The 20443-nt window shown below is 55.7% G+C and overlaps 5 protein-coding genes across 5 annotated transcripts; 2 read left to right on the forward strand and 3 right to left on the reverse strand.

Moving 5' to 3' along the window:
- Positions 1-6548: 6548 nt before the first annotated feature.
- INS49_013789 (uncharacterized protein) lies at positions 6549-7551 on the forward strand (the record flags this gene model as incomplete). Its single annotated transcript, XM_043174482.1, has 2 exons — positions 6549-7145; positions 7219-7551. 2 exons carry the CDS (start codon positions 6549-6551, stop codon positions 7549-7551), a joined length of 930 nt encoding a protein of 309 aa, XP_043021427.1.
- Positions 7552-7927: 376 nt separating this feature from the next.
- On the reverse strand, positions 7928-11746 carry INS49_013790 (uncharacterized protein; the record flags this gene model as incomplete). The annotated part of the gene is made up of 4 exons (XM_043174483.1): positions 7928-7967; positions 8027-8127; positions 8184-11495; positions 11600-11746. 4 exons carry the CDS (start codon positions 11744-11746, stop codon positions 7928-7930), a joined length of 3600 nt encoding a protein of 1199 aa, XP_043021428.1.
- A 637-nt stretch (positions 11747-12383) lies between these two features.
- INS49_013791 (uncharacterized protein) lies at positions 12384-14299 on the forward strand (the record flags this gene model as incomplete). The annotated part of the gene is made up of 2 exons (XM_043174484.1): positions 12384-12630; positions 12690-14299. 2 exons carry the CDS (start codon positions 12384-12386, stop codon positions 14297-14299), a joined length of 1857 nt encoding a protein of 618 aa, XP_043021429.1.
- A 1716-nt stretch (positions 14300-16015) lies between these two features.
- INS49_013792 (uncharacterized protein) lies at positions 16016-17296 on the reverse strand (the record flags this gene model as incomplete). The annotated part of the gene is made up of 5 exons (XM_043174485.1): positions 16016-16168; positions 16221-16361; positions 16411-16878; positions 16937-17092; positions 17228-17296. The coding sequence occupies 5 exons, from the start codon at positions 17294-17296 to the stop codon at positions 16016-16018; spliced, it is 987 nt and encodes a 328-aa protein (XP_043021430.1).
- Positions 17297-17824: 528 nt separating this feature from the next.
- INS49_013793 (uncharacterized protein) lies at positions 17825-19336 on the reverse strand (the record flags this gene model as incomplete). Its single annotated transcript, XM_043174486.1, has 4 exons — positions 17825-17967; positions 18054-18120; positions 18169-18371; positions 18436-19336. The coding sequence occupies 4 exons, from the start codon at positions 19334-19336 to the stop codon at positions 17825-17827; spliced, it is 1314 nt and encodes a 437-aa protein (XP_043021431.1).
- Between the last annotated feature and the right edge of the window lie 1107 nt (positions 19337-20443).

Here is a 20443-nt window from a genome sequence, read left to right on the forward strand (position 1 = left end):
CCGTCTGGTCAGGTACGAGCACGAGGGGGCTATCTACTGCGGAGGCGGTCTCTGGTACTCGCGGACTCTGGTACTCGCGGACGGGACGGCGAGCTGGACAAGGAGAACAGACGCGTGGCTAGAGGATGGCAAGTAAGCAGACGCTCGAGGGGCGGAGTAGAGAGCATGCGCAAGCGAGGATACACACGCACGTCGGGAGCTGAGGGTCTGGTGTGATGGACAAAGGAGGTGTGCTGTGGCGGGATCAAGAGCACCACCTGGGCAGGGCGGGAGAGGAATGCAATGCAGGGTGCTGCTGCTGGTGCTGCTGCTCGATCTCTCTGCGCCTGGTTCTTGGTTCTCTGTCTCTGCTTGTATGCGCGCGTGTCTTTTTCGCTAGTATCGGTCCAGTCAACTCCAATCCTGCTGCAGTCGAGGTGTCAGCTAAGGCAGGCTTGGCCGGATTATGCAGGCTGTACGTAGACTGCTGGGCCGGAAGGTAGGAGAAAGTGGTGAGACGGGGACACGAGGTAGGGTCCAGTGAGGGCAGGAGTGGGCAGGACAAGGGCAAACCGCGTGGTGGCTGCCCATGGACGGTGGGACTGTGAGACTGTGTACCTCGGAGCTCTACTGAGGCAGGCAGGCAGGTGGCGCGGCGCGGCGCGGCGTGTAGCGTGCAGAAATGCGATGCAGGATCAGGGCAGGGCAGGGCAGGATAGCACAAGATGAGGAGGAGATGGACCTTGTTCGGGTGTGGATAGTAGAGCGAGGAGGGTGCGGGCAGGCAGGCAGGCAGGCAGGCAGACAGGCAGGCAGGCTCTGACGAGGCAAGGCCCGGTTGAGTCGCAGAGACAGAAGTCGTCTGTCTGGCCGGTACCGTGTACTGACTGGATGTGGTCTGGCGCCCGGGGCGGGACCTGTCCTGGGTCTGTCTGGAGCTGGATCTCTGGATCTCCAGGGAGGCTCCAACCTGCCGGGACTCTAGAGGGACGGAGACCAGGCTGGCGCTTCTTGTCGCGGCACGAGCCTTGCGAGCTTCGGATTGGGATAGGACGGGTTGGGCTGGGTTGGGACCAGATGGGGTGGTTGGGTCGCGTTGCGCTGCGTTGCGTTGCGTCGCGTTGGTGCCAATAGCCCGTCGACAAAGAGGTAGGAAGGAGGGAGGGAAGGATAGGTCTCTTGGTTCACCACATGTGCAGCTCCGGCCTGGACAGGACACGACGGGACAGGCGCAAGCTCGGATTTTTCTCCCACAGGCAATCCAACCTTCCCGGCTGCTGCCAGGCCATCCTGATTGCCTGGTTAAGGCAGGCACAGCTCGGTCTACTGTACCGTGGTCGCCACGCCGTTTGATTGGCTCAGTGCTTTAGGTTGGTTTGTGGTCGAGCAAGGGTAGAGTGGGGCACATCCGTCGATACCTCTGTACATTCTAGTGCTATCCTGCATTTGGCACTTGCGCACCGAGCTGCGATACCCACTCAGGAAGGGCTTTCCCACTTTTTGAGAGCTCATGGAATCGCGACTTCATCACACTTGTTGATTCATCACCTCTATGACAAGCAATTTGTGCGTCGCCTTGGTAGGTGCAGGAGGTGATCGCTGCCCTCCCTTTTGACAACTCTCCTAGCGTTGGAGCCGATGGATTTTATCCGCCATCAAAACCTTAGACAGGTCAAGAGCTCGGTATCTGGTCGAATTCCGAGTTTGACGATGGACCTGACACCAATATAATCATTGGTTTCCCCTCGCTGGCCTGGGCCGTCAACATCAACAAGGGCATATAGAAAACGGAAGGTCGCAGTTCGCGCTTCTTGATCCGTGCTGGGGTTTTAGCACCGCCTTAGCGCTGCAGGCCAAGAACGAAGGACCCCGGTTGCTGAGTGCTGCTTAAACGCCATACCCCAGCTGCCCAGTACACCGAACAGAGAAGGGAGCTTGACGCTCCCAAGCTCTCAGCAGCCAGCAGCCGACTTTCCTGTCTGCGCCGCCCACGAGTCCCGTGAGCAAAGTGGCATTCTGACCGGTGCGAAGGCTCGGGCACACGCACATGCAATATCATTCCTTCCAGATGCCAAGCAGCGTCTGTCGTGCCACGGCCCGTCCAGCTCTCCAGCTGGCCAGTGGACGGGACGGCTTGGTGGGAGGGGGCTATTTTTACAGTAAACCCGAGCGATGTCATCCTCGTGCTCTTGCAAACCTCGTCGTGCCAATGATGAGCTCATGAGCATCTTGCCCGGTCGCGAGCCGTGAGCCATGTACGACCTAATAAGTGCATACTGCGTATGTACAATCCGGTAGAGTCTGGCCAACATGTAACTCTACCATGCAACGCGTTCCAACCTACCCACATGCAAGTGCAGCCATGGACATCACAGCTCACTGTCCTATCAGCAGTCCAAGGCGGATTACAAGGCCCCACGGGATGTACTGTACTCTGTTGTCCTATATTCGTCCGTTCCACAATGTCCCTGGTCCCTTTTCCCACTGCGCCGGGCCGACAACAATGCCACGGTTCACTGGGTCCGGTCTGCCAACTGGATACTGCCTTTCGCGGCTGACTTCGAAGCTGGAGAGCCGTGGCAAGCATAACGTTGTGCCTCATCTTCGATCCCTGGAGGAAACTTGCTAGAGTCACTTTAGCATGGTCGGACATTTTTCGCGTCCGCAGTGGTCCGCTCTTTCTCCCACACGCTCGGAGCGTCGCCTGGCTGCCTCCTCGCCATGCATTCAGCCCCCCATGGACGTTGAACGACCACTCTCCTGTCCACTGACGGGCGAAACACTGCACAACCCTGTTGGATAGTGTACAAATGTCACGAGCTCAAGCAGCGCCGAGCAAGCCACGCTCCCCGGAGTAAAGCATGGTCAGGAAGGGTGCACTGGCAAGAGTTTGGTGCAGGGTCAGCGCTGGCGAGGAGGACGAGGACAAAATTGTTTGGTGTCCACGGGTCACACTGTGTCCGTCATTTCGGACGCAAGGGGCCTCATCAAAGACATCTGACGCGAGGCTGCAATTGAGTGGACGGCCATTGTGCTGGTTCAGATGCAGTTCGACAAGAGCCCGACCTTGTGGTCCCCAACGACGGAGATCAAGTTCGAGAGCCACAGAAAAGTGTCCCTGGAACGTCTATAGTCCGACAAACACGCCGGAAAAGGAACCCCGTCAAGAAGGTAGCCCGACCCGCGTACTTGCTGCGTGAGTCGGCCTCGTCTCTGCCACGGAAAAAGTCGCCAGTACCGAGTCTACAGACTGACCGAGGGCTGATACAAGCGCCAACCGGGAGCGTCCACTAGGAAGGATCCCAGCGAATCATTCGTGCGCTCGTGAAGCAACCTGGTTCCTGGAGGGCGTCATGTGCGGCAGGGCTCGAAAGCTGGAGGGGGTCTAACACAATTGGAGTCACTCGAAGGTGTCCACCTGGGCTGCCGTTAGCATTCGATCGTTTGGTGTACTATGTACACATACGAACACTCACGGCCCTATTGTGCAGGGCCTACAAGGACCGTGAAGAAAACGAGTATGTGATCCATGCACTCGCTGATCATTCTGCGAGCTGTATCACCAGCAAATCTCACTCCTCTGTTGCTTCGAAGGAGACATCAAGACGTCTGTCTGCACTCACTTGTCTGGCTAGCTGGTTGTGATGACTCTGATGAGCCATCACTGACATCGCCACAGCCACTGGTGTGCGGACTACACGTTGATTGACCCGACAGCTGTCCTTCCTGGCACTCGCTTTCTGAAGACTTTTCGGGGACTAGACAGCATCCCCATGGCGTCTCAGCGCCCGGCCAAGGGGTCCGTCAGGATCAGCTATACACTGACCATCAGCCGTATTTTAAGTTCGACGTATCCGGCAAGAGACACACCTTGGCAACCTCAGAGATGCACATCTTACGTCGAAGGAAACAATGCCCTTGGGTGAAGTACAGAGGGTCTCGGGTCAACGAGAGCTGCAGGCTTCACAGTTGGACCCGCTGGTCGTGGCCTCCATAATTCGGCAACGGCGTGAGACACAGAGTGCTTTCCCGTTCCAACTGCCCACGTCAATGCCACTGCAAGCCTAGGTGCCAAACATGGGAACAGAGCGACAGATCACTGTCCGCTATCCAGATGTAAGACGGGGTTGGGCTCGCTCCTCACCGGGTTCCATTGGACCTGAACATTTCCAACCAGCCGTTTCTTCATGCAAGCCATGCACAAGTCTTAATGCATAAAGCATGTCGCACCTCGAGACCTGTCCAAGAGCCCAATTACCTACCACAGCGGACCCCAAGGGTTGGCCTCTGTGGGCAAGTCTCGTGCCAGAACACAGGCTCCAGTGGCCTTACGGAAGCACTGCTGCTACAAGCCCCGGATCACAGCTTGCGCCCTCCTGCACTCCAAATCATCTTGAGCGCCCAATGCCACCCACCCCAAGGCAATGTGACGCTACCGCAAGCAGGGTCAAAATGATACAGAATCGAGAGTCAGACCGGACCAGGAACATCAGTGACCAGGCTGTGGTCCCCACCGATAGTAGCACAGGACACTTATTAAGCGCTCGAGTGGGTTGAGAACATACAGCGTCAGTTAAGTATCGTGCTTTTGTTTGTTGTAGACGAGGATGATCGCGCAGACTCTGCCAGGAAGCCCCGGGCTGCCCCCGGCTTCGAAATTCACGTTGTCCAGCTGATCTGGGGGCGTAGAAATCTCCGTCCAGACACTGCGAGGTTGGTCCACGGCCACACAGCTGCTCTGGTTTGAATTGGTTCAACCACCACGAGCAGAATGATGTCCTACTTCAGGGAGTTCTATGGAATACGATTTGGACTTGGGGAGAGTGAGATGAGGGATGGGAGTAAAGGATAGGCATATCACACCGCCGAATTTTCCTCGCATGGGCCCTGGGCTCGACAAGGAACACGAGATTGGACGCCAGGGGGTCGCCAGTGGTTACAGAGCCGTCTCCCCAAGGCGCCTATGATCCCATGAGTTCGGTCTGTATGGGCTCTAGCACGATCCTGCTCAGGGTAGACATCTCTGGGTCTACGGCGATAGCTCCTGGCCCACTCGCTGCCTCTTTTGAGACTCGGGCGGACAATCCCTTCCCTGGAGCGGACAGGACAAGGTGATACAATGCAACCAAGGTTGTCGTTCGAGTCTGTTAACAGTGTCTGTTGGTTGAACTGCTGTGTCTGTGCAACCTCCCCGGCCAAGCCACAAATGACCTGTCACCGGAGATAGTTTGGCGATTGGCTCTGGGTAGTCCAGACTTACTCACCTCATCTATGATCCATGCGTGTTTCTGAGGAAGTCTTGCGCCGGCACCAGCAGAGGCGCGGTGGAGTTCATACAGATTTGATTAGCACTTATCGACGATGAGGAGTAGGGAAGGAAGAGGAAAGAGGAGTTGGAGTTGAAGTGGTGGTAACGAAAAGGGGTGGTGCGATGCTGAATACTGGAGGCCACAGGAAAGAGCCATCTGTGCAAGCTGGTGACTATGATGTGAAGGCGACTGATGAGGTATCAGTGTGTCTATAGGTAGTTTGAAGGCTTGCATGCAGCCGTGCCAGACATAGGACGATTGAGGAGAACGGCTACAGCAAAACAATCCTCGCACCGCAGCATTGAACACTGCACGACTGTGTAGCAATGCATGCGAGTATTGGCCTACGGCTGGACTCAGGCCAGGCATGAGCTGTTCACGGCATTGGGCGAAGAAGAAGTTGTTCGGAGATGAGTTCGGAAGGGCCATGGACAACATGTGAGGTATTGTGGTGAGACGAGGCATCGCCTTGCCGGTGGTTAGGGCCCCCCTCGACGTTGAATGCCTGCAAGGTTCGTTAGGTACCCCAAGCCTGACAGGGCGGGAACACGGACCTCTAGCCCCAGAGTTCCCATAGGTGCACAGACGAGCAGACGCAGGTAGTCTACTGTATACAGGTACTAGGGCACCTATATACCTGGGTACATAGGTACACACCTAGGTAGTCGATGCTTGCCACAGCACGTACAGCCGCGATGCCGGCAGGTAGTCAACAATGTGGCGATTGAGGCCATTCTGTGATCAGGCGACAAAGCTGAGAAGAAGAGTAGAGAAAAGGAGGAGGAGGAGAAGAAGAAGAAGAAGAAGAAGAAGAAGAAGAAGAAGAAGAAGAAGAAGAAGAAGAAGAAGAAGAAGAAATCGGTGCTTCACTCAGAGTGAACAGAGCTGTCTGTCACTATGCCTCGCAAGGTGTGCCTATGTACGCGCACTCTGTATCCTCCAGAAAAGTACCCGGGAAGAAATCTGCACAGCTCGCTTGCGATAGCTGTTGGAGAAACAGGAGCAACCCTGTAGACCATACGCCACCCGATCCCGTAGACGCATGAGTAGTTCAGGTAATCGGACATCCGCATTGGCTGTACTGTACCCAGCGAGCCGTATTCCGGCGCGCCTATCTGTCTGTGGACGAGCCACTTTTCTTTCGCTTCCTGAGCTTCAGTGCCAAGGCACACTGCATGTCTCCAGGTGAGATGATCTGCTTGCAGTGAACGAACGCCCACCAACTGCCAGAGAAGGGTCCGCTCAACATTGCCAGCAATCATGCCTCCCATCGCCCGCGGGCTCACGTCCTGCGCGACCTCATACCGCACACCACGGACCCTTGCTCACGCGCTGCCACCATGGGCGCCCTGCTCGTCCTCTCCAGCTGGTGTCGCCCTGATCCGTCAAAAGTGCTGCGACCGAGCCACCACGCCACCAACCACTCCCGCAACTCTACCACCAGCAAGCCGGTCAAGACGCCGCCCCTCGCCTGGGAGCCCGTCGCCTCTCCTGTCAAATCGCCGCTCGTTCCACTCTTACGACCACCCCGCCCCCGCTGGACCCTTCTCCCCCACCGAGCGCGCCATCCTGGCCGCAGCCTACGCACACATTCCTCAGCACGGCTTCACTCAAAAGACCCTCGCCCTCGGCGCCAGGGATGCTGGCTACCTCGACATAAGTGCCAACCTGCTCGCCGACGGAGTTTTCACCCTGGTTCAATGGCACCTTGTGTCGCAACGGGAGGCCCTGGCCGGAAAGGCGAGGGCCATGTTTGAGGGCGACGAGGCCCAGGGCCTCGGCTTGGGAGCAAAGGTCGAACTGTTGACGTGGGAGAGGCTCATGGGCAACAGAAATGTCATCGGAAAACTGCAGGAGGTGAGTCGAGGGGAATCCAGCACCTGAGGCCTAGTCAACGTATTTGGAATTGCTGACGGGACCCACGGGACAGGCACTCGCAATCATGGCCCAGCCGTCCTACGTACCGGCATCTCTTGCGGAGCTCGCAAAACTGTCTGACGAGATATGGTTTCTCGTGGGCGACACCGCCGTCGACCCCTCCTGGTACACAAAGCGCGCGTCCCTGTCCGCCATCTACGCGTCAACGGAGCTGTTCATGACCACCGATCAATCCAGCGGCTTTCAGGAGACGAGGAAGTTCCTCCAGAGGAGGCTGGCCGAGACGCACGAGCTTGGCGGCACCTTGAGGTCGATAGGGACCTGGGTGGGCTTCACAGCGAGTGCGGGCTTGAACGTCCTCAGGAGTAAGGGCCTACGGATATAGCACGGTCATGGAGAACTCTCTACTTAAGTTGACTGCCTAGCTGCGGGCTGGAACACGCCCCGAGACGTGATTGCCATCCAAAGGGAAAGGCCCTGCGCAAAGCACTCATTATGTACTACTACAAGTGTCAAACGAGTATGAAGGATCATGGGAACTTCCCTGGCGCGCTGCCATGCATTCCGGGAACGATAGCACTCAGGCCCGGAGACGTAAATGATGCTGATGGTGATCTGCAATGCCAGCCCAACGCATGGCAGCCAGGACCTCCGCCGGGTTCCAATACACATGGACGCTGTCCCAAGACGGGCAGGAACATGGCCTATTTATGATGCGGAACAGACTCACACTGTCACTGCAAAATGTACAGATCCCGTGTCTAAGGGTCTGCAAGTCGCCTTTGACGAGGGTCGGTCAATCTGAAGCAGTCTGTTAGTCTCTGATGAGATCCAAGGACGGAATCACCCTCCTAGCGTACCTGGTGACTTTCACGTCCCTGTCCAAACTCGCCCGCCCCTCGATGGCGTTGGGCGTGATCAGTATGTACTGTCGACTAATCGAACTGCGCGCAGCGGAAATCTAGATCGTGTTAGTCACGGCTGCTCCTGGCCCCACATTAAGAATCCACTCCTTACCAGCATGTTCGTGCTGATGGCACGGTTGACATTGTCCATGAAGACGTCGAACTCGTCCAGACAGCGGAGGGGGGAGCCCATGGCTTCCCATATCGCGAGCAGCAAGCAGATTGACGAGAAAGACTTCTCGCCCCCGGACAACGTTTTGGTGTTGCGAGCGGCAGCATTCTTGCGGGTTTTATCAGGCTCGACCTGTACCTCGAGAGTGTGGGCCTCGTGGTTCAGAATGAGCCTGCCCCTAAAATCACGCTCGCTGAGCAAGAACATGAAGTTGGCGCGGGAATTCGAAGAGATGTAGCGTTGGAACATCCTCCACTTCTCCAGCCGATTGCCGAGGAGGGCTTTGAATCCCTGGTTGGCCGACCTGACCAGCTCGATCTCCTTCTTGAGTTGCTCCAGATCTGCCTTGGCCATGTTCGCTCGATGTATCACCTGGTCGTCGGTCGTACCGCGCCTGCGCTCGCGCTCTTTCAGGGTCCTCGTCAAAGACTCGTACTTGGTCAGCAAGGCTTCGTAAGTCTCGCCCTCGCCTACGTGGACCCGCTGGGGACACGCCGATGCTGCTGCCGCGGTATACTCGCGGACTGTTTCCTCCAGTCTCGGTCGCTTGCCTTCCAGCCTCCTCTTCTCGTTTTGCGCCATTTGTAGATTGTCATGGGCCTCGTTTTTCTTCTGCACCGAGATGCTGCGTGAGTCGGTGCACCTCTTGACTTTGTCCTCGGCCTTCTTCAGTCTCGCCTCAAATTCCTTCAGGCTCTTTTTCTCGTTCTTCAGGACTGTCTTGAGTTCCTCCACCCGGCCATTCTGCTCCGTCTTTCTCAGGGTAAGAGCGCCGTATTGACCGCCGTGGAATTCGTAGTCATCTTGAGATTTGTTCAGGTCCTCGCGAAGTATCTCTAGCCGCCCATCCGCTCCGTCAAAGGAGTCAAGGTCCTGTTGGATTTCGTCGATTTCTACCTTGATCTCCCGCGACCTCTGTTTGTTCTGCTCCACGGTCTTCTTAGCTTCTGCTAATTCTCGCCGGCACTGCTGGATTTGCTGCTGCTGCTCCCGCTTCTGATTCGCGAGTTCACTCAGCTCCGACTCAAGATGCTTCATTTTCTCGTTCTGAACAGATGTCTCTTGGAGCAAGTCACTCCGCAGACGAGGCTTCTGGTTTCGGTCTGGAGGGCGAATTGGGGAGGAGTTGATCCTGTTTGCCGTAGCAACAACACGCACACCCCATCCGAATCCCCTCTCCTTGAAGAGGTGAATGCAGGCAGCGACGTTGCGTGGCGGCGCAGCGCCAACCACCATGATGCGATCGGCATCTTGCTTTGTCTCGACAAGTATGGTTTGTTCAATACGGTGATTGATGATGAGTTGGGATCGAATGAGTGGGTTGTCAACCTTGAGGATTCGTAAAATAGTGTCAAAGTTCTCGTCAGGCTCTGTCCTCGAGGTGTCGATCGGTCTGTTGTTGGCGATGAAGATGGGGCACCTGGTCAGCTGCAAACCCTTCATCATGTCTCTGAGCCGCTGTTGGTCGCGCTTGCTCGTGACAATGAAGCCGTTCAGCGTCTCTCCGAATGTCCTCTCCAAGATTGGTGACCAGACGGGCTTCTTGACCTGAACGTGTGCACCGATGGGTCCTATAGGCTTGTGATCAAACCCCGCGTCGTGTTCGATCATCCTGAGCAGATTCGGCACTTGTTGTTCATATGCATCGTACGGCGATCCTTGACCTCGCTCTAGCTCCTTGATCCTGTTCTGGGTCGCTTTGATATCGCCTCGCTTCTGTTCGATGAACTTGTCGATGGTTTGGAACTCCTTGTTTGCGGCCGCTAGGGTCTGGTTGATACCAGGAACGCTCTGTCTCGCATTCTCGGACTCCGTCTCGACTTCTTGGTACCTGGCCTGGGCCGCCTCCAATTCTTCGATTTTCCGAGAATGTGCGTCGCCGTTCAGGTCCTGCAGTCGTTGTTCTTCCTCCTGTATTTTCTTCTCATACTCCTTGACGCTATTCAATGCGACTTGTCCGCGAGAGCGTGCATCACGCTCATCATTGTGGATTTTCTGGAGGTCCTTATGAGCATCATCATAGTTCTGTTGGGCTTTTTCCACGTTGCCTTTCAGGAGCTCCTCATCTTCCCTGGTGCCCCTCAGAGCTTCCTGCGCCTGTGTAACCCGATCATCGACGACCTCTAGCTCCTGGGTCCTCTGCGTGAGCACATGCTGTGCGTCCGCGGCCTGCCCGTCGGCTTGGGCAATTCTCTGTTCATTCCGCTCAGTCTCGCGCTCGGCTTCGACCACCTGGGCCCAGATTGCCTTCTGAGATAGCAGCCGTGCCTCGCTGCGCATGCCCTCGGCTTGCAAATAGATCTCGTACTCCCTTCTTGACTTGTCATACTCCTTTTGCGCGTGGTCAAGCTTGGTCTCGAGGTCACCCTCCTTGTGTTCGTTTGAGGTCGCGTACTCTTCAATGACGCGATAATCGTCATCAAGCTGTTGCAGTTGGACGCCTTGAAGGAAGAACTTGTATTTTTGCTTGGCAGATGCCTGGTTCAAGAACTGCCGCGCGTTGTCCTGGGAAAGAATGTTCAATGGGTTGTCGACCTGAAGACAATAGTATTCAACGATCTGCTCCACCTCAGACTTCTTGTCTGATACGGTCTTGCCCGTCTGGGATTTGAGGCGGAAGCCGCTGCTACCGTTGCGATTGAAGTGTCGTTCGACGATGATGGAGTCGCCGTACGTATCGCGTTGATATGCATCATGGCCCTGGTTCTTGATCTTCACAATCAACACGGAGCTGTCTGCTCCTTCCTTGATGAAATTTTTCAAGCTTCCGCCACGGTTCGTGGAGCTCGCCTTGGCGCCGAGGCAGAGGGTGATGGCGGTGAGGACGGCGCTCTTGCCGCTGCCGTTCTCACCAACAATGAAGTTGAGGAGTGGACCAAGCTCGACGTGTAGCCTCTTATGGCACATGAAGTTGATGCAGTCGATGCTCTCGAGGATACCGTTCTCAGCCGCGTGGTTAAGGTCCCCGGGGCGGTTGCTTCGACGAGCCAGGCTCTTCTGCTGCAGCCTCTGGGTGGCGCGTCGGTCATCCTCATCGGCATGTTCCAGGTGCTTGAAGCCTGCGTCTCGCATGATCTCGTATTGCGTAGCCGCTGGTTCATCGTAGCGATCCGCAGCCTCCTCCATCGGGACATCGCGGTCCTCCTCACTGGACGCATCCGAAAGTTCGCGGATGGCTCTACCTCCAACCCTGGGCTGTGCAGCCTTCTTGTGGGCGCTGGATGGCTCCGAGACACGGGCACGTTTCCTCTGCTGCACACCTCATGTCAGCTGTGGTTCAGGTTTGTGCCGTGTGTCGTGCTCGCTGACGAGCCCGGAGGACGGTTGACAGAGTGTGGAGGAACGGCAAAACATACTGGCTCACTACGCAACTGGGAGCTTGCCTGGCGAACATCCACGAGCTCATCCTCGTCGGCGTCGTCGTCGGAGGCAGCAGCCTCTTCGCGTCGACTGCGCTTCCGCGACGCGCCGCTGATATTGTTGACCGTGGTGGGTGCAGGCATCTTAGCAATGACAGTCGACCTCACGGGTGTCGATGTCAAGATCAGCCTGGAATATCGGGGAGGCTGCGGTGGCGCAAGGGGCCAGGTGCGAGTGTGGACATGTGTCGAGTGTGTGCTTGTACAGTGTCGCTGTCGCAATCGCGAGCTGGCACAATTACAGGGAGACGCGCACCGCGTTTTGAGACAGCTGCAGTAGGGTACTTAGCGCGGGCGTGATGTACCATCAGAGGTACTGTATCTATCCCAGTAGGTCGTCCTGGAAGTCACAGTGTTTGAGTCACTCCGGCGGGTAACGAAAGCCCGTATCCGCAGCAGCCCAACCGGCTGCAAGGTTGTCAAGTTCAGCAAGGTGCAGGCGGGAATCTGGAAATTGTAGATTTGGGGGCGCCATGGATAGCTGGGTGGGTGCCTAGGTACCTAGGTAATATCCAAGGCCACTTACCCTGCGACCCAGAGGCGTCTTGGGCCCCCACTAGGTACTTCACCTATATCTGCAGGTACTTGGGTGTCAAGGTAAGCTTACACCTACCTAGGTAGGTACTTGGGAAGCAAAAGGCAAGGCAAGGCTTCATTGACACCAGCAGGTTGAGCCGACGAGAGCAGCCACCACCGCCTCAGGACGAGCTGTTGGGTAAGAATGGCAGAAACATCTGGTCCTAACCCCGCAGAGCCTGCAGATGGCGGTTTCAAGGGCTTCGAAAGATCTCTGCCGGAGAACTGTGTCGAGTACATGCTGTTCATCATCGACGCCAAGCTTCAACCTCAGCAAGTCTTCTCGCGCCTCGACACCGTGAGGAAGGCCGCCGTGCAGCTTTCGAGCCGGCTCACAAGTGGCTACATCTGGCAGCGCGACGCCTTCAATTTCGAGATTGCAACCGAGAAAGGTGCGCGCCACACGACACCCGGTCACCGCGAGCTCCGGCTCACTGACAATCCCCAGCAGGCCTCGTACATCTCCACGGTATCACCGACTACGGAGACTCAGTAGAGGATGAATGGCTCATTGTCTACATCCTGCGTGAGCTGACCAGGCAGTTCCCAGACTTGTGGGTGCGGGTCTCCGACAGCGATGGCGAGTTCCTGCTCGTCGAGGCTGCCAACGTGTTGCCCAAGTGGTTGAGCCCCGAGAACGATGCCAACAGGGCCTGGATACACGGCGGCCAACTGCGCATCATACCTCTTGCTCCGGATGGTGGTGCACAGCCTCGGAGCATCACCCTATCCGAAGCATTCGGCGTACTCGAGTCTACTGCCCACACACTTGTGCACTCGCCCTTCGTCGAGGCCGAGGCCTTCTATCGCCTCGAAAAATATCCCGCCCAGATCCAAGATTCCATGCACCATGCCATTGTCCCCATACCGAGACGGCTTGCCTATTTGATTCACCAGGCCCCGAAGGCTATCGCGCCGGCTGTGGAGGCGTTCTACCTCAGAGACCCGATCGCCATGAAGCCCTTGATGTCGCCTTCTGCCGTCTCTCTGGTTTTCCCGCCGAAAGACTTTGTTGATCTGAGCGTCAAGTTCACCAAGGTGCTCTATGCGCAGCTCAAGTCGCAGGTCTTCCCAGCTCCTCCGTCCTGGAATGACGTCTTTTCGTCTTCGGAAAGACAGGCCGCCGCCGACGGTGGCAGCGTCGCCCAAAAGAAGCACACGATGCTCGAGCTGGGCATGAAAGTGACCTGCGGCTTTGAAATGTTGGCATCAAACGCAGCCAAGAGTAACAATCGCACGGTCCGGGAAATCGCCCTGTTACTGGAAGACTTGGCGGAGGATGGAGACTCGGTCCTTCCCACAGACGCGGAGATCGCATCTTGGAAGGAATGCTCGCGCGATGACGACGACTCGTGGATGGACATCAATTTTGAAGATTTCGAAAAGCAGCTCGACGGCAGGGGTGACACCTCCAAGGCGGGTAAGCTCGGTGACACCGGTGCTCCTGCTGATCTTCGCAAGATCGTATCCCGCTTCGAGGCCTTTCTCAATGACGACAAGGCGGGTCTTGACGGAGCCGAGCACGATGAGATGGACGAGGATGATGACGACGAATACGACGACGACGACGAAGAGGATACGGACAGCGAGGATCGTGAAATCAGTTTCGACGAGGAGGAATTCGCCCGCATGATGCGCGAGATGATGGGGCTGCCGGCGGACGCCAGCAAGTCAACCCATCGAGGCAGCGGGAAGGCATCCGATGCGGACTTACAAAGGAAAAACCATGAGGATGAAGAGATCAGGCACTTGTCAGAGCAGATGGAGGCAGAACTGAATGAGCACGGGGCGCTGAGTCTGGGCCTCGGGGCGGACAACCCCAAGTCTCTCAAAGACAAGGGCAAGAAAAAGGCCGGAGAAGTCTCGGGGGAAACAGTCCTTCGAGGTATCGATGACGAAAGTGAGGATGAAGAAGTTGATATCGACTATAACCTGGCAAAGAACATCCTCGAAAGCTTCAAGGGCCAGGCTGGTATGGCTGGACCTGTCGGAACGATGCTTGCCGGCATGGGCATGCGGCTCCCTCGAGACGAAGGTGAGGAAGAGAGTGGTCACACCTAGGGGCTGGCTTCGAAGGCCTGCCAGAGAAATACAACATCTTTGTCGTCTGCAGTGCTGCAATATTCACAGGCTCGTCAAACGTGTATGTGTGGGTATGTATATAAACATGCACGCAAGTCATATAGTCCGACGTTCAACTGCGACCCTCCCACTCTTCCTGTAGGAAGGTCTTTCCTACTACTGAGCAAAATATCTGTTCAGATACAGGATCTTCTTAGCTGCCGTCGAGAGACACATACACGTTCCGAATCTGCAGGGAGAGCCGTCGGCGTAGATGAAATATGAGTACTAAAGCTAGTTTGAAACTGTCAAGGTTATGAGCAAGACCCGCGGGGGGGTTGAGTAGAGGGGGGGGGGCACTGTCCCTGAGCCCATTGGCAGGGAATAGCTCGACGATGAGATGGTCAAGATGATGCATGGCACGGTGCGTTAAACAGAGCCATAACACTTGGTTCAAATATGGCAAACGTCTCAATGCCTCGCTCAGCAAGGGATACTATTTTACCGCTCAGATGACCCGATCAACTTAAGAAGGTAAAACCCCATCCGAGTCTTGCCTAGAGAATCATCAAAAGTTCGAATATGATTTTCTCCCCTGTAGCAAATCAGATTACTGCGTGAGACTTGGAGGGGGGGGGCGGTGTATTAATTCCAAATACACCATTTTATTATCCGCTCACTATGATTTAACAGTGGTGTTCCGCAATGAATACTATCTTATAATTAAGTGTAATTCTGAAACAGTATAGAAACCCTGTTTCCCTGTCGTAATCCCCATGACACGACCGATTTGTTTCCTCTCTTGCGTCCTCATTTGCTGAGGAAATCTTGCTTCGGGAGCTCAGATATCGTGGATTGGTAATTAAAGTCTCAAAAGACGTGCTCACTGCTCTTCCTAGCTCACCGCATCGAATAATCATACGCCATGTTAAGAATAAATTGCCAGACCCATTCCTGCACATTTAATCTTCATCAATCAGGCTGGGGTTTTGCCTGGCTTAGGTTGTCATAAGTGCAACTCGCCCAGGCCAAGAATGCGACGAATCATCCGCATGCATTACTGGTTCACATATTTTCTTGGCTATCGCATCCCTTTTTCGGGGCTTTTGTCTCGCTCGGTCCAAAAAGGTCACTTTGTCTTGCGAGGTCTACAGACTCAACCAAACTCTGGCGATATCTTGATACCTCCACAGAAGGGTCTGGCTGTCTCCTTTCCTAGGCTCTCACCACTTTTTTTTGCTGTAAAACTAGGGAAATATTTTGCATTGATCTGGGTCGATGCGACGCCAAAATGGAAAAGTTAACTTAGCCTCCCTATTTGTGGCCCCTTCCAACACGGCCTCACCCAGCGTGGCCAACTAAGAAGCCTTGACATGAACACTGGAATGGTCCAGTGCGCGCTCATGGTTGACAAACCAGGTCAGATGGATCGGTGCGGGAGTTCAAGGGTTGCCTTTTTCTTTCAAAAGACGGTTTCTGCCTCTGTTACCCGGCTTGCAACAGTTGAGAACCCAAGACTTTCGATTTACTTGCACGTGAGAGCCAGCATGTCTCAATTGCAGCTCGCGACCAGGTAATGTCTGTCCAGCGCAGTAAACGCCCTGGCGATGAGACATGGGCAAAACAATCGTGCACGCCGAGGGCAATAACCGGGTCCTGAATGCAACGCAGGAGGCGATGCCCGCTGTGTCTTCTGTCGGCTGGAGTTTGTCCGTCCTAAGTCGCTGAAGGTGCCTCGATGCCAACACTCTTCTCTTCCGCCTCTATAGTTTCGCCTTTGCTTTCACTTGACAGTTTGTAGAGTTCGGTCAAGTTGTACCTCTTCAGGGACTCCCAGTCGCCCGGGACAACACTCAAACCGCACACCGTCTACGTGGCTTCATCAGCAACTCCTCATTGCGAGAAATACGTGTGGCCATACCTGGTAAATATCCACCAGTATGACCTTGTCTGGGGCGCCAAGGTTCACTTTGTGCACGTGATCAATGGAGTCGGCGATGCGTTTGATCACATTGTCCCTCTTCAGAGTGTTGTGACTGCGGATGGACGGCCGGATAGCGTACTGCAGAGTGATCAGCGGAAATATGCACCGCACAAACTCGCGATCTTACCGTGGCTGGCTTTGCCTCCTGATCCACTCCATCATGTTGGGCCTCCGACAGGGTGCCTGCGGCTTCGGGTTTCGATTGCTCATCAGTGCCTGCAGGCTTGAGCTTGAAGTGGCCGGCCAGGGCCTTCCTGGCCGCTTCGTCAAGACCAGCCTCAGAAGCCTTTGCGATGGCAGTCAGAGGTGTCAGCCTGTTGAGATACCGGGCCTTGGCCCCTCCATGGCCAGTACTAGCCGCGTCCTGGCATATTCGCCTGGAGAACTCGACGGGCTCTATTGGAGGCTTGCATCTCGTGAAAAGCAGGCACTCCTCCTTGATTCGGACCTCTGCGAGCACATGGTCAGATGCTCGCTTGCCCTTGTCTTTCAGGGCACCAAGTTCCTTCTGGATGGCGGATTCGATGTCCTCGTCCTCCGCGTCTGATGCATCGCAGTCCTCTCCGGACTTGATCCCGTACATTTTGTCGGCATACTGCAGCCCTTGTAAGCAGGGCTCACCACCATCCTGAGAGCCACAGGGGCCTACGAACCTCGTCGAACAGGAGTTCCATCTCCCTCGCGGCCTTTCCCTTCACGTGCATGGGGCAGGTCACCCAGATGCCCATGTCGCCCGGCTCGATGGTATTGGCCTTGGGCCTGTCTGACGCATCTGCCCTCGGCACTTTCCATTTGCCATTGTTGCCCTTCTGTGGAAATGGTCAGCCTCGCTCGTCAAGGCACATCGAGGCCGGGCTGCCCCGACATCAGGCCAGCATGTTGAGGCGCCATGTTGAGTCTTGGACCAGGGGTCCTCGCGAGGGTCTGCCCACCCCGCGACTCACCTTCTTCTTCTTGAAAGCAGCGCCACCTGCCGTGTCCTTGCCAGCTTTCCTCTTGTTAGAATCCGCCATTCTGACCAGTGCTGTCGTGCCTCGTGAGATTTGCAGGTATGGTGAGGCCAAACAGGCGTAGGTGAATGGAAAATTCAATGCCAGCCACCTGGTGTGTTCAGGGACTGGTGATGTAGGGTTAAGCCCTTACTCGCTTCACCCTCGCCTGGAGGCTATGGGGAGCGGGTTGGGGTTGGGGTGGGGGAGGGGTTGTCACGTTGAAGACGTATGTTAACGTTCTGCCACTCTGCTCATCACGCCGTGAGACGCTTGGCTCAATAGAAAGGCTCCGTCGGAAGCCGTCACTACTGCAATATCTAGCACCGGACACAATGTCCTGCGTTTGTCTGGAAACACTCTCCAGCTTGAGAATATGAACCCATCTCAGACATATTGGTACGTGATTGTCACCAGCGAGATTCATCGCCGTAGCTGCACTTGGTCTTGCAATACGCTGTTATTATTCATAAGTGCGTCAATCGACGCCGAATCGCTGCATGCATACTGTATACTGCGTGGCTTGGGTATCAAGGTATCTGTCCGTTAGCTTCACATCACGTTACAAGCCGAGTGCTTGTATTCATCACCAAATATCTCTCGGCCCCTCTCGATCTCGTTCGCCTTCTGCTTCTCGTCCGTCTCGCGACGAAAATACAAGCGCATGAACTTCTCCAGATTCTTGTCGATATTCGCTGCCAACGATCATTAGTACGACTCCCAACACCCATCAAAAGCCTGTGGACACGGCGAGGTGAGTGGGCTGCGTTCTTGTACTTACACAGGTCAGCCTCCATGACGACCTCGTCGCGGCAGAGGGGACACTGCTTCTTGCTCTCCCGTTGCATCTTGATGACGCAGCGAACACAAAAGATATGAGAGCACCTGAGACGGACAGGGTACCAGGCGATAGAGAAGCAGATCGGGCACGTGTAGTCATCGACCCGGGGCACAACCGAGACGACCTCCTGCGCGAGTTGAGCACACATCTTCTTGGCCACGTTCCCGGCGAGGAACTTCTGCGACCGGACAGCTGCGCGGAACGAGACAGATGCGCCAAGACTCGTCCTTTTGTCAAACTCTGTCTTCATTTTAGTGGCTGTTACGTGCCTATTGCGTGCCAAGAGAACGTGTCGGAAGGACGGGGGAGTTGTCTCACGCACTTTTGAGGATTTTGTTGATGGCTGTCTTGTTGATCTCCTGGAACTTGAGGTTCTGGAGCAGAGTGGCGTTGAGCTGCAGGAAGCGGTTGTAAGTAAGCCTGCTGGACGGCATTTTGAACTTGTTCAGCAGGTCCCGCTTTTGGATTTCCTTCTGGAACCATACGAGGTTCTGCACGGCTTTTGCGCTCGACCGAGAGCCATGGTCAATCTCATGGGAGGAGAAGAAGATTTGAGCATCAACATAAAGGTCGAAAATCTCTCGCCAGCGGTTGAGGTCCGACTTGGAGAACTTGGCGGGTCTGGTCACAGCCGAGACATCTTTACCAAGCGCGGTGATGTCCCCTTCCATGGACTTCTCTTCTCGCTGCTGAAGGATGTCTAGGCTATCGACATCGCTCTGTAGGATGTTGAAAAATTCGCCATCAAAGACCAGAGGAATCTCGATGCGCTCGAGTCCCGCCTCGGCTATCGCCAGCTGCCCTTTGACCGACTCAGATGCGTCATCCCGAGCCACGGCATCCGGACCGTCGCCCGCTGGGGTAGGGGGAGGCTGCTTGCCGGACAACCTCTGCAGGAGCTCCCTCGAGGCAGGAGAAAGGGCAGCATCGACAGCCTGGCCGTCCTGAAGGTGCACGAAGACGGACAGGCATGGGCGCAGCGACTGCGAGGGGGCCTGGTCGAGGTTGTAGCGGGCCATGGGGACAGGCACGCCATCAGGAGACACGGTCTGAGCGGCCTGGAGCTGTTGCAGGGTGCTCTTGTCAAGGCCGAGTTCCTGCAGCTCGCGCTGAACCTTCTTCAGGCATTTCTTGAGCTGCGAATAAGGTATGGCGGCGGCGAGCCAGTGGTCAGGAAAGGCCTCCCGCTCAAGGGTCTCCTTGAACTCGTGAGCGAACTTCATCTCGGGCCGGCACTGTTGACGGAAGGCTGATGGGTGATGGAGGTTGCCCGTGACGCTTCAGGGCGCAAGCAACTATGAACGCAGCTTGGAAATGGGGAATGCAACAAGTGATAGCGTCGCCGGGAGATGCATCTCGGCCCAGTGAAGCGATGGCGACCGCGTGTCTTTGCGGAGGGAGGGTGCTGGTGTCTCGTTGCAGCCTGGCCCACCGTGAGTGACAGGCACGATACGTACGAGAAGGCCCGAATGACAGTGCAGTTGCTGGCTTGTTTGTATGTGTGTATGATACTGACGGCGAGCAAAAAGATCAAGGGTGGTGGGAATTCCCTGCGCGGCGGAAGCTGGCGCCGTCGCCCCCCTTTGCAGGTCAGGCCGGCTTTGTTGCGGAAGGCCTTGATGCAGACCCAGACAGTCACCAACAGGCAACCACAACCACAAGCTTTTCTCCCAACGGTTTGGTTCGGTTCCTTGGTTTGGTTGAAGCAGCTCGAGTCAGGACATGGCGACCTGGGCAGTCGAAGTCTGGAATGCCAGCCAGTCCAGGACTTTGCAAGTAGATCCACCGGGGGAGTCTGGCGGATGTGACTAGCCTCTCGCCACGCTTGCTGTGATTGCAGTAGACCACCAAATCGTGACTGGATCTGGTAGATATTACGCTATAGAGATGGGACGGATTAACCTAACCACTCTCTACTTGTTTGCAGTACAAATCCTCAGCATCCATGGAGCTCCCCAAATGTCTTGCCGCTTACACCTCTTGGCCTTCAACGGCACCATCTTGTCATCGTGAGACTGCGTCAAGGCCGACTCGAAGATGTGTGCCAAGACCCAGGCAGAGCCAATCCCTGCCAGTGGTGGTCTGGTCCCAAATGCTTTAAACATGCCCCGCCACCAGGCAATATGCGTACTAGACTATCTGAGTACCCAAGTACCCAGATGAGTAGATTAGATAATGCTCCACTCGGCCTGGGTCTAGACTCTCGCTGTGTAGTCCACTGGGGGAACTTGAACTTTTGTGAGAGGACCTTGTTTGTCAGTCTTGTAAGCAGAGTCTCATCGCTCCCCAGGCGACCGCGGCGACGACGATTCGTAAACGTCTGCTGCAGA

The sequence above is a fragment of the Diaporthe citri genome, assembly GCF_014595645.1.
Source record: "Diaporthe citri strain NFHF-8-4 chromosome Unknown scaffold_7, whole genome shotgun sequence".
In the NCBI taxonomy this organism is placed as follows: domain Eukaryota; kingdom Fungi; phylum Ascomycota; class Sordariomycetes; order Diaporthales; family Diaporthaceae; genus Diaporthe; species Diaporthe citri.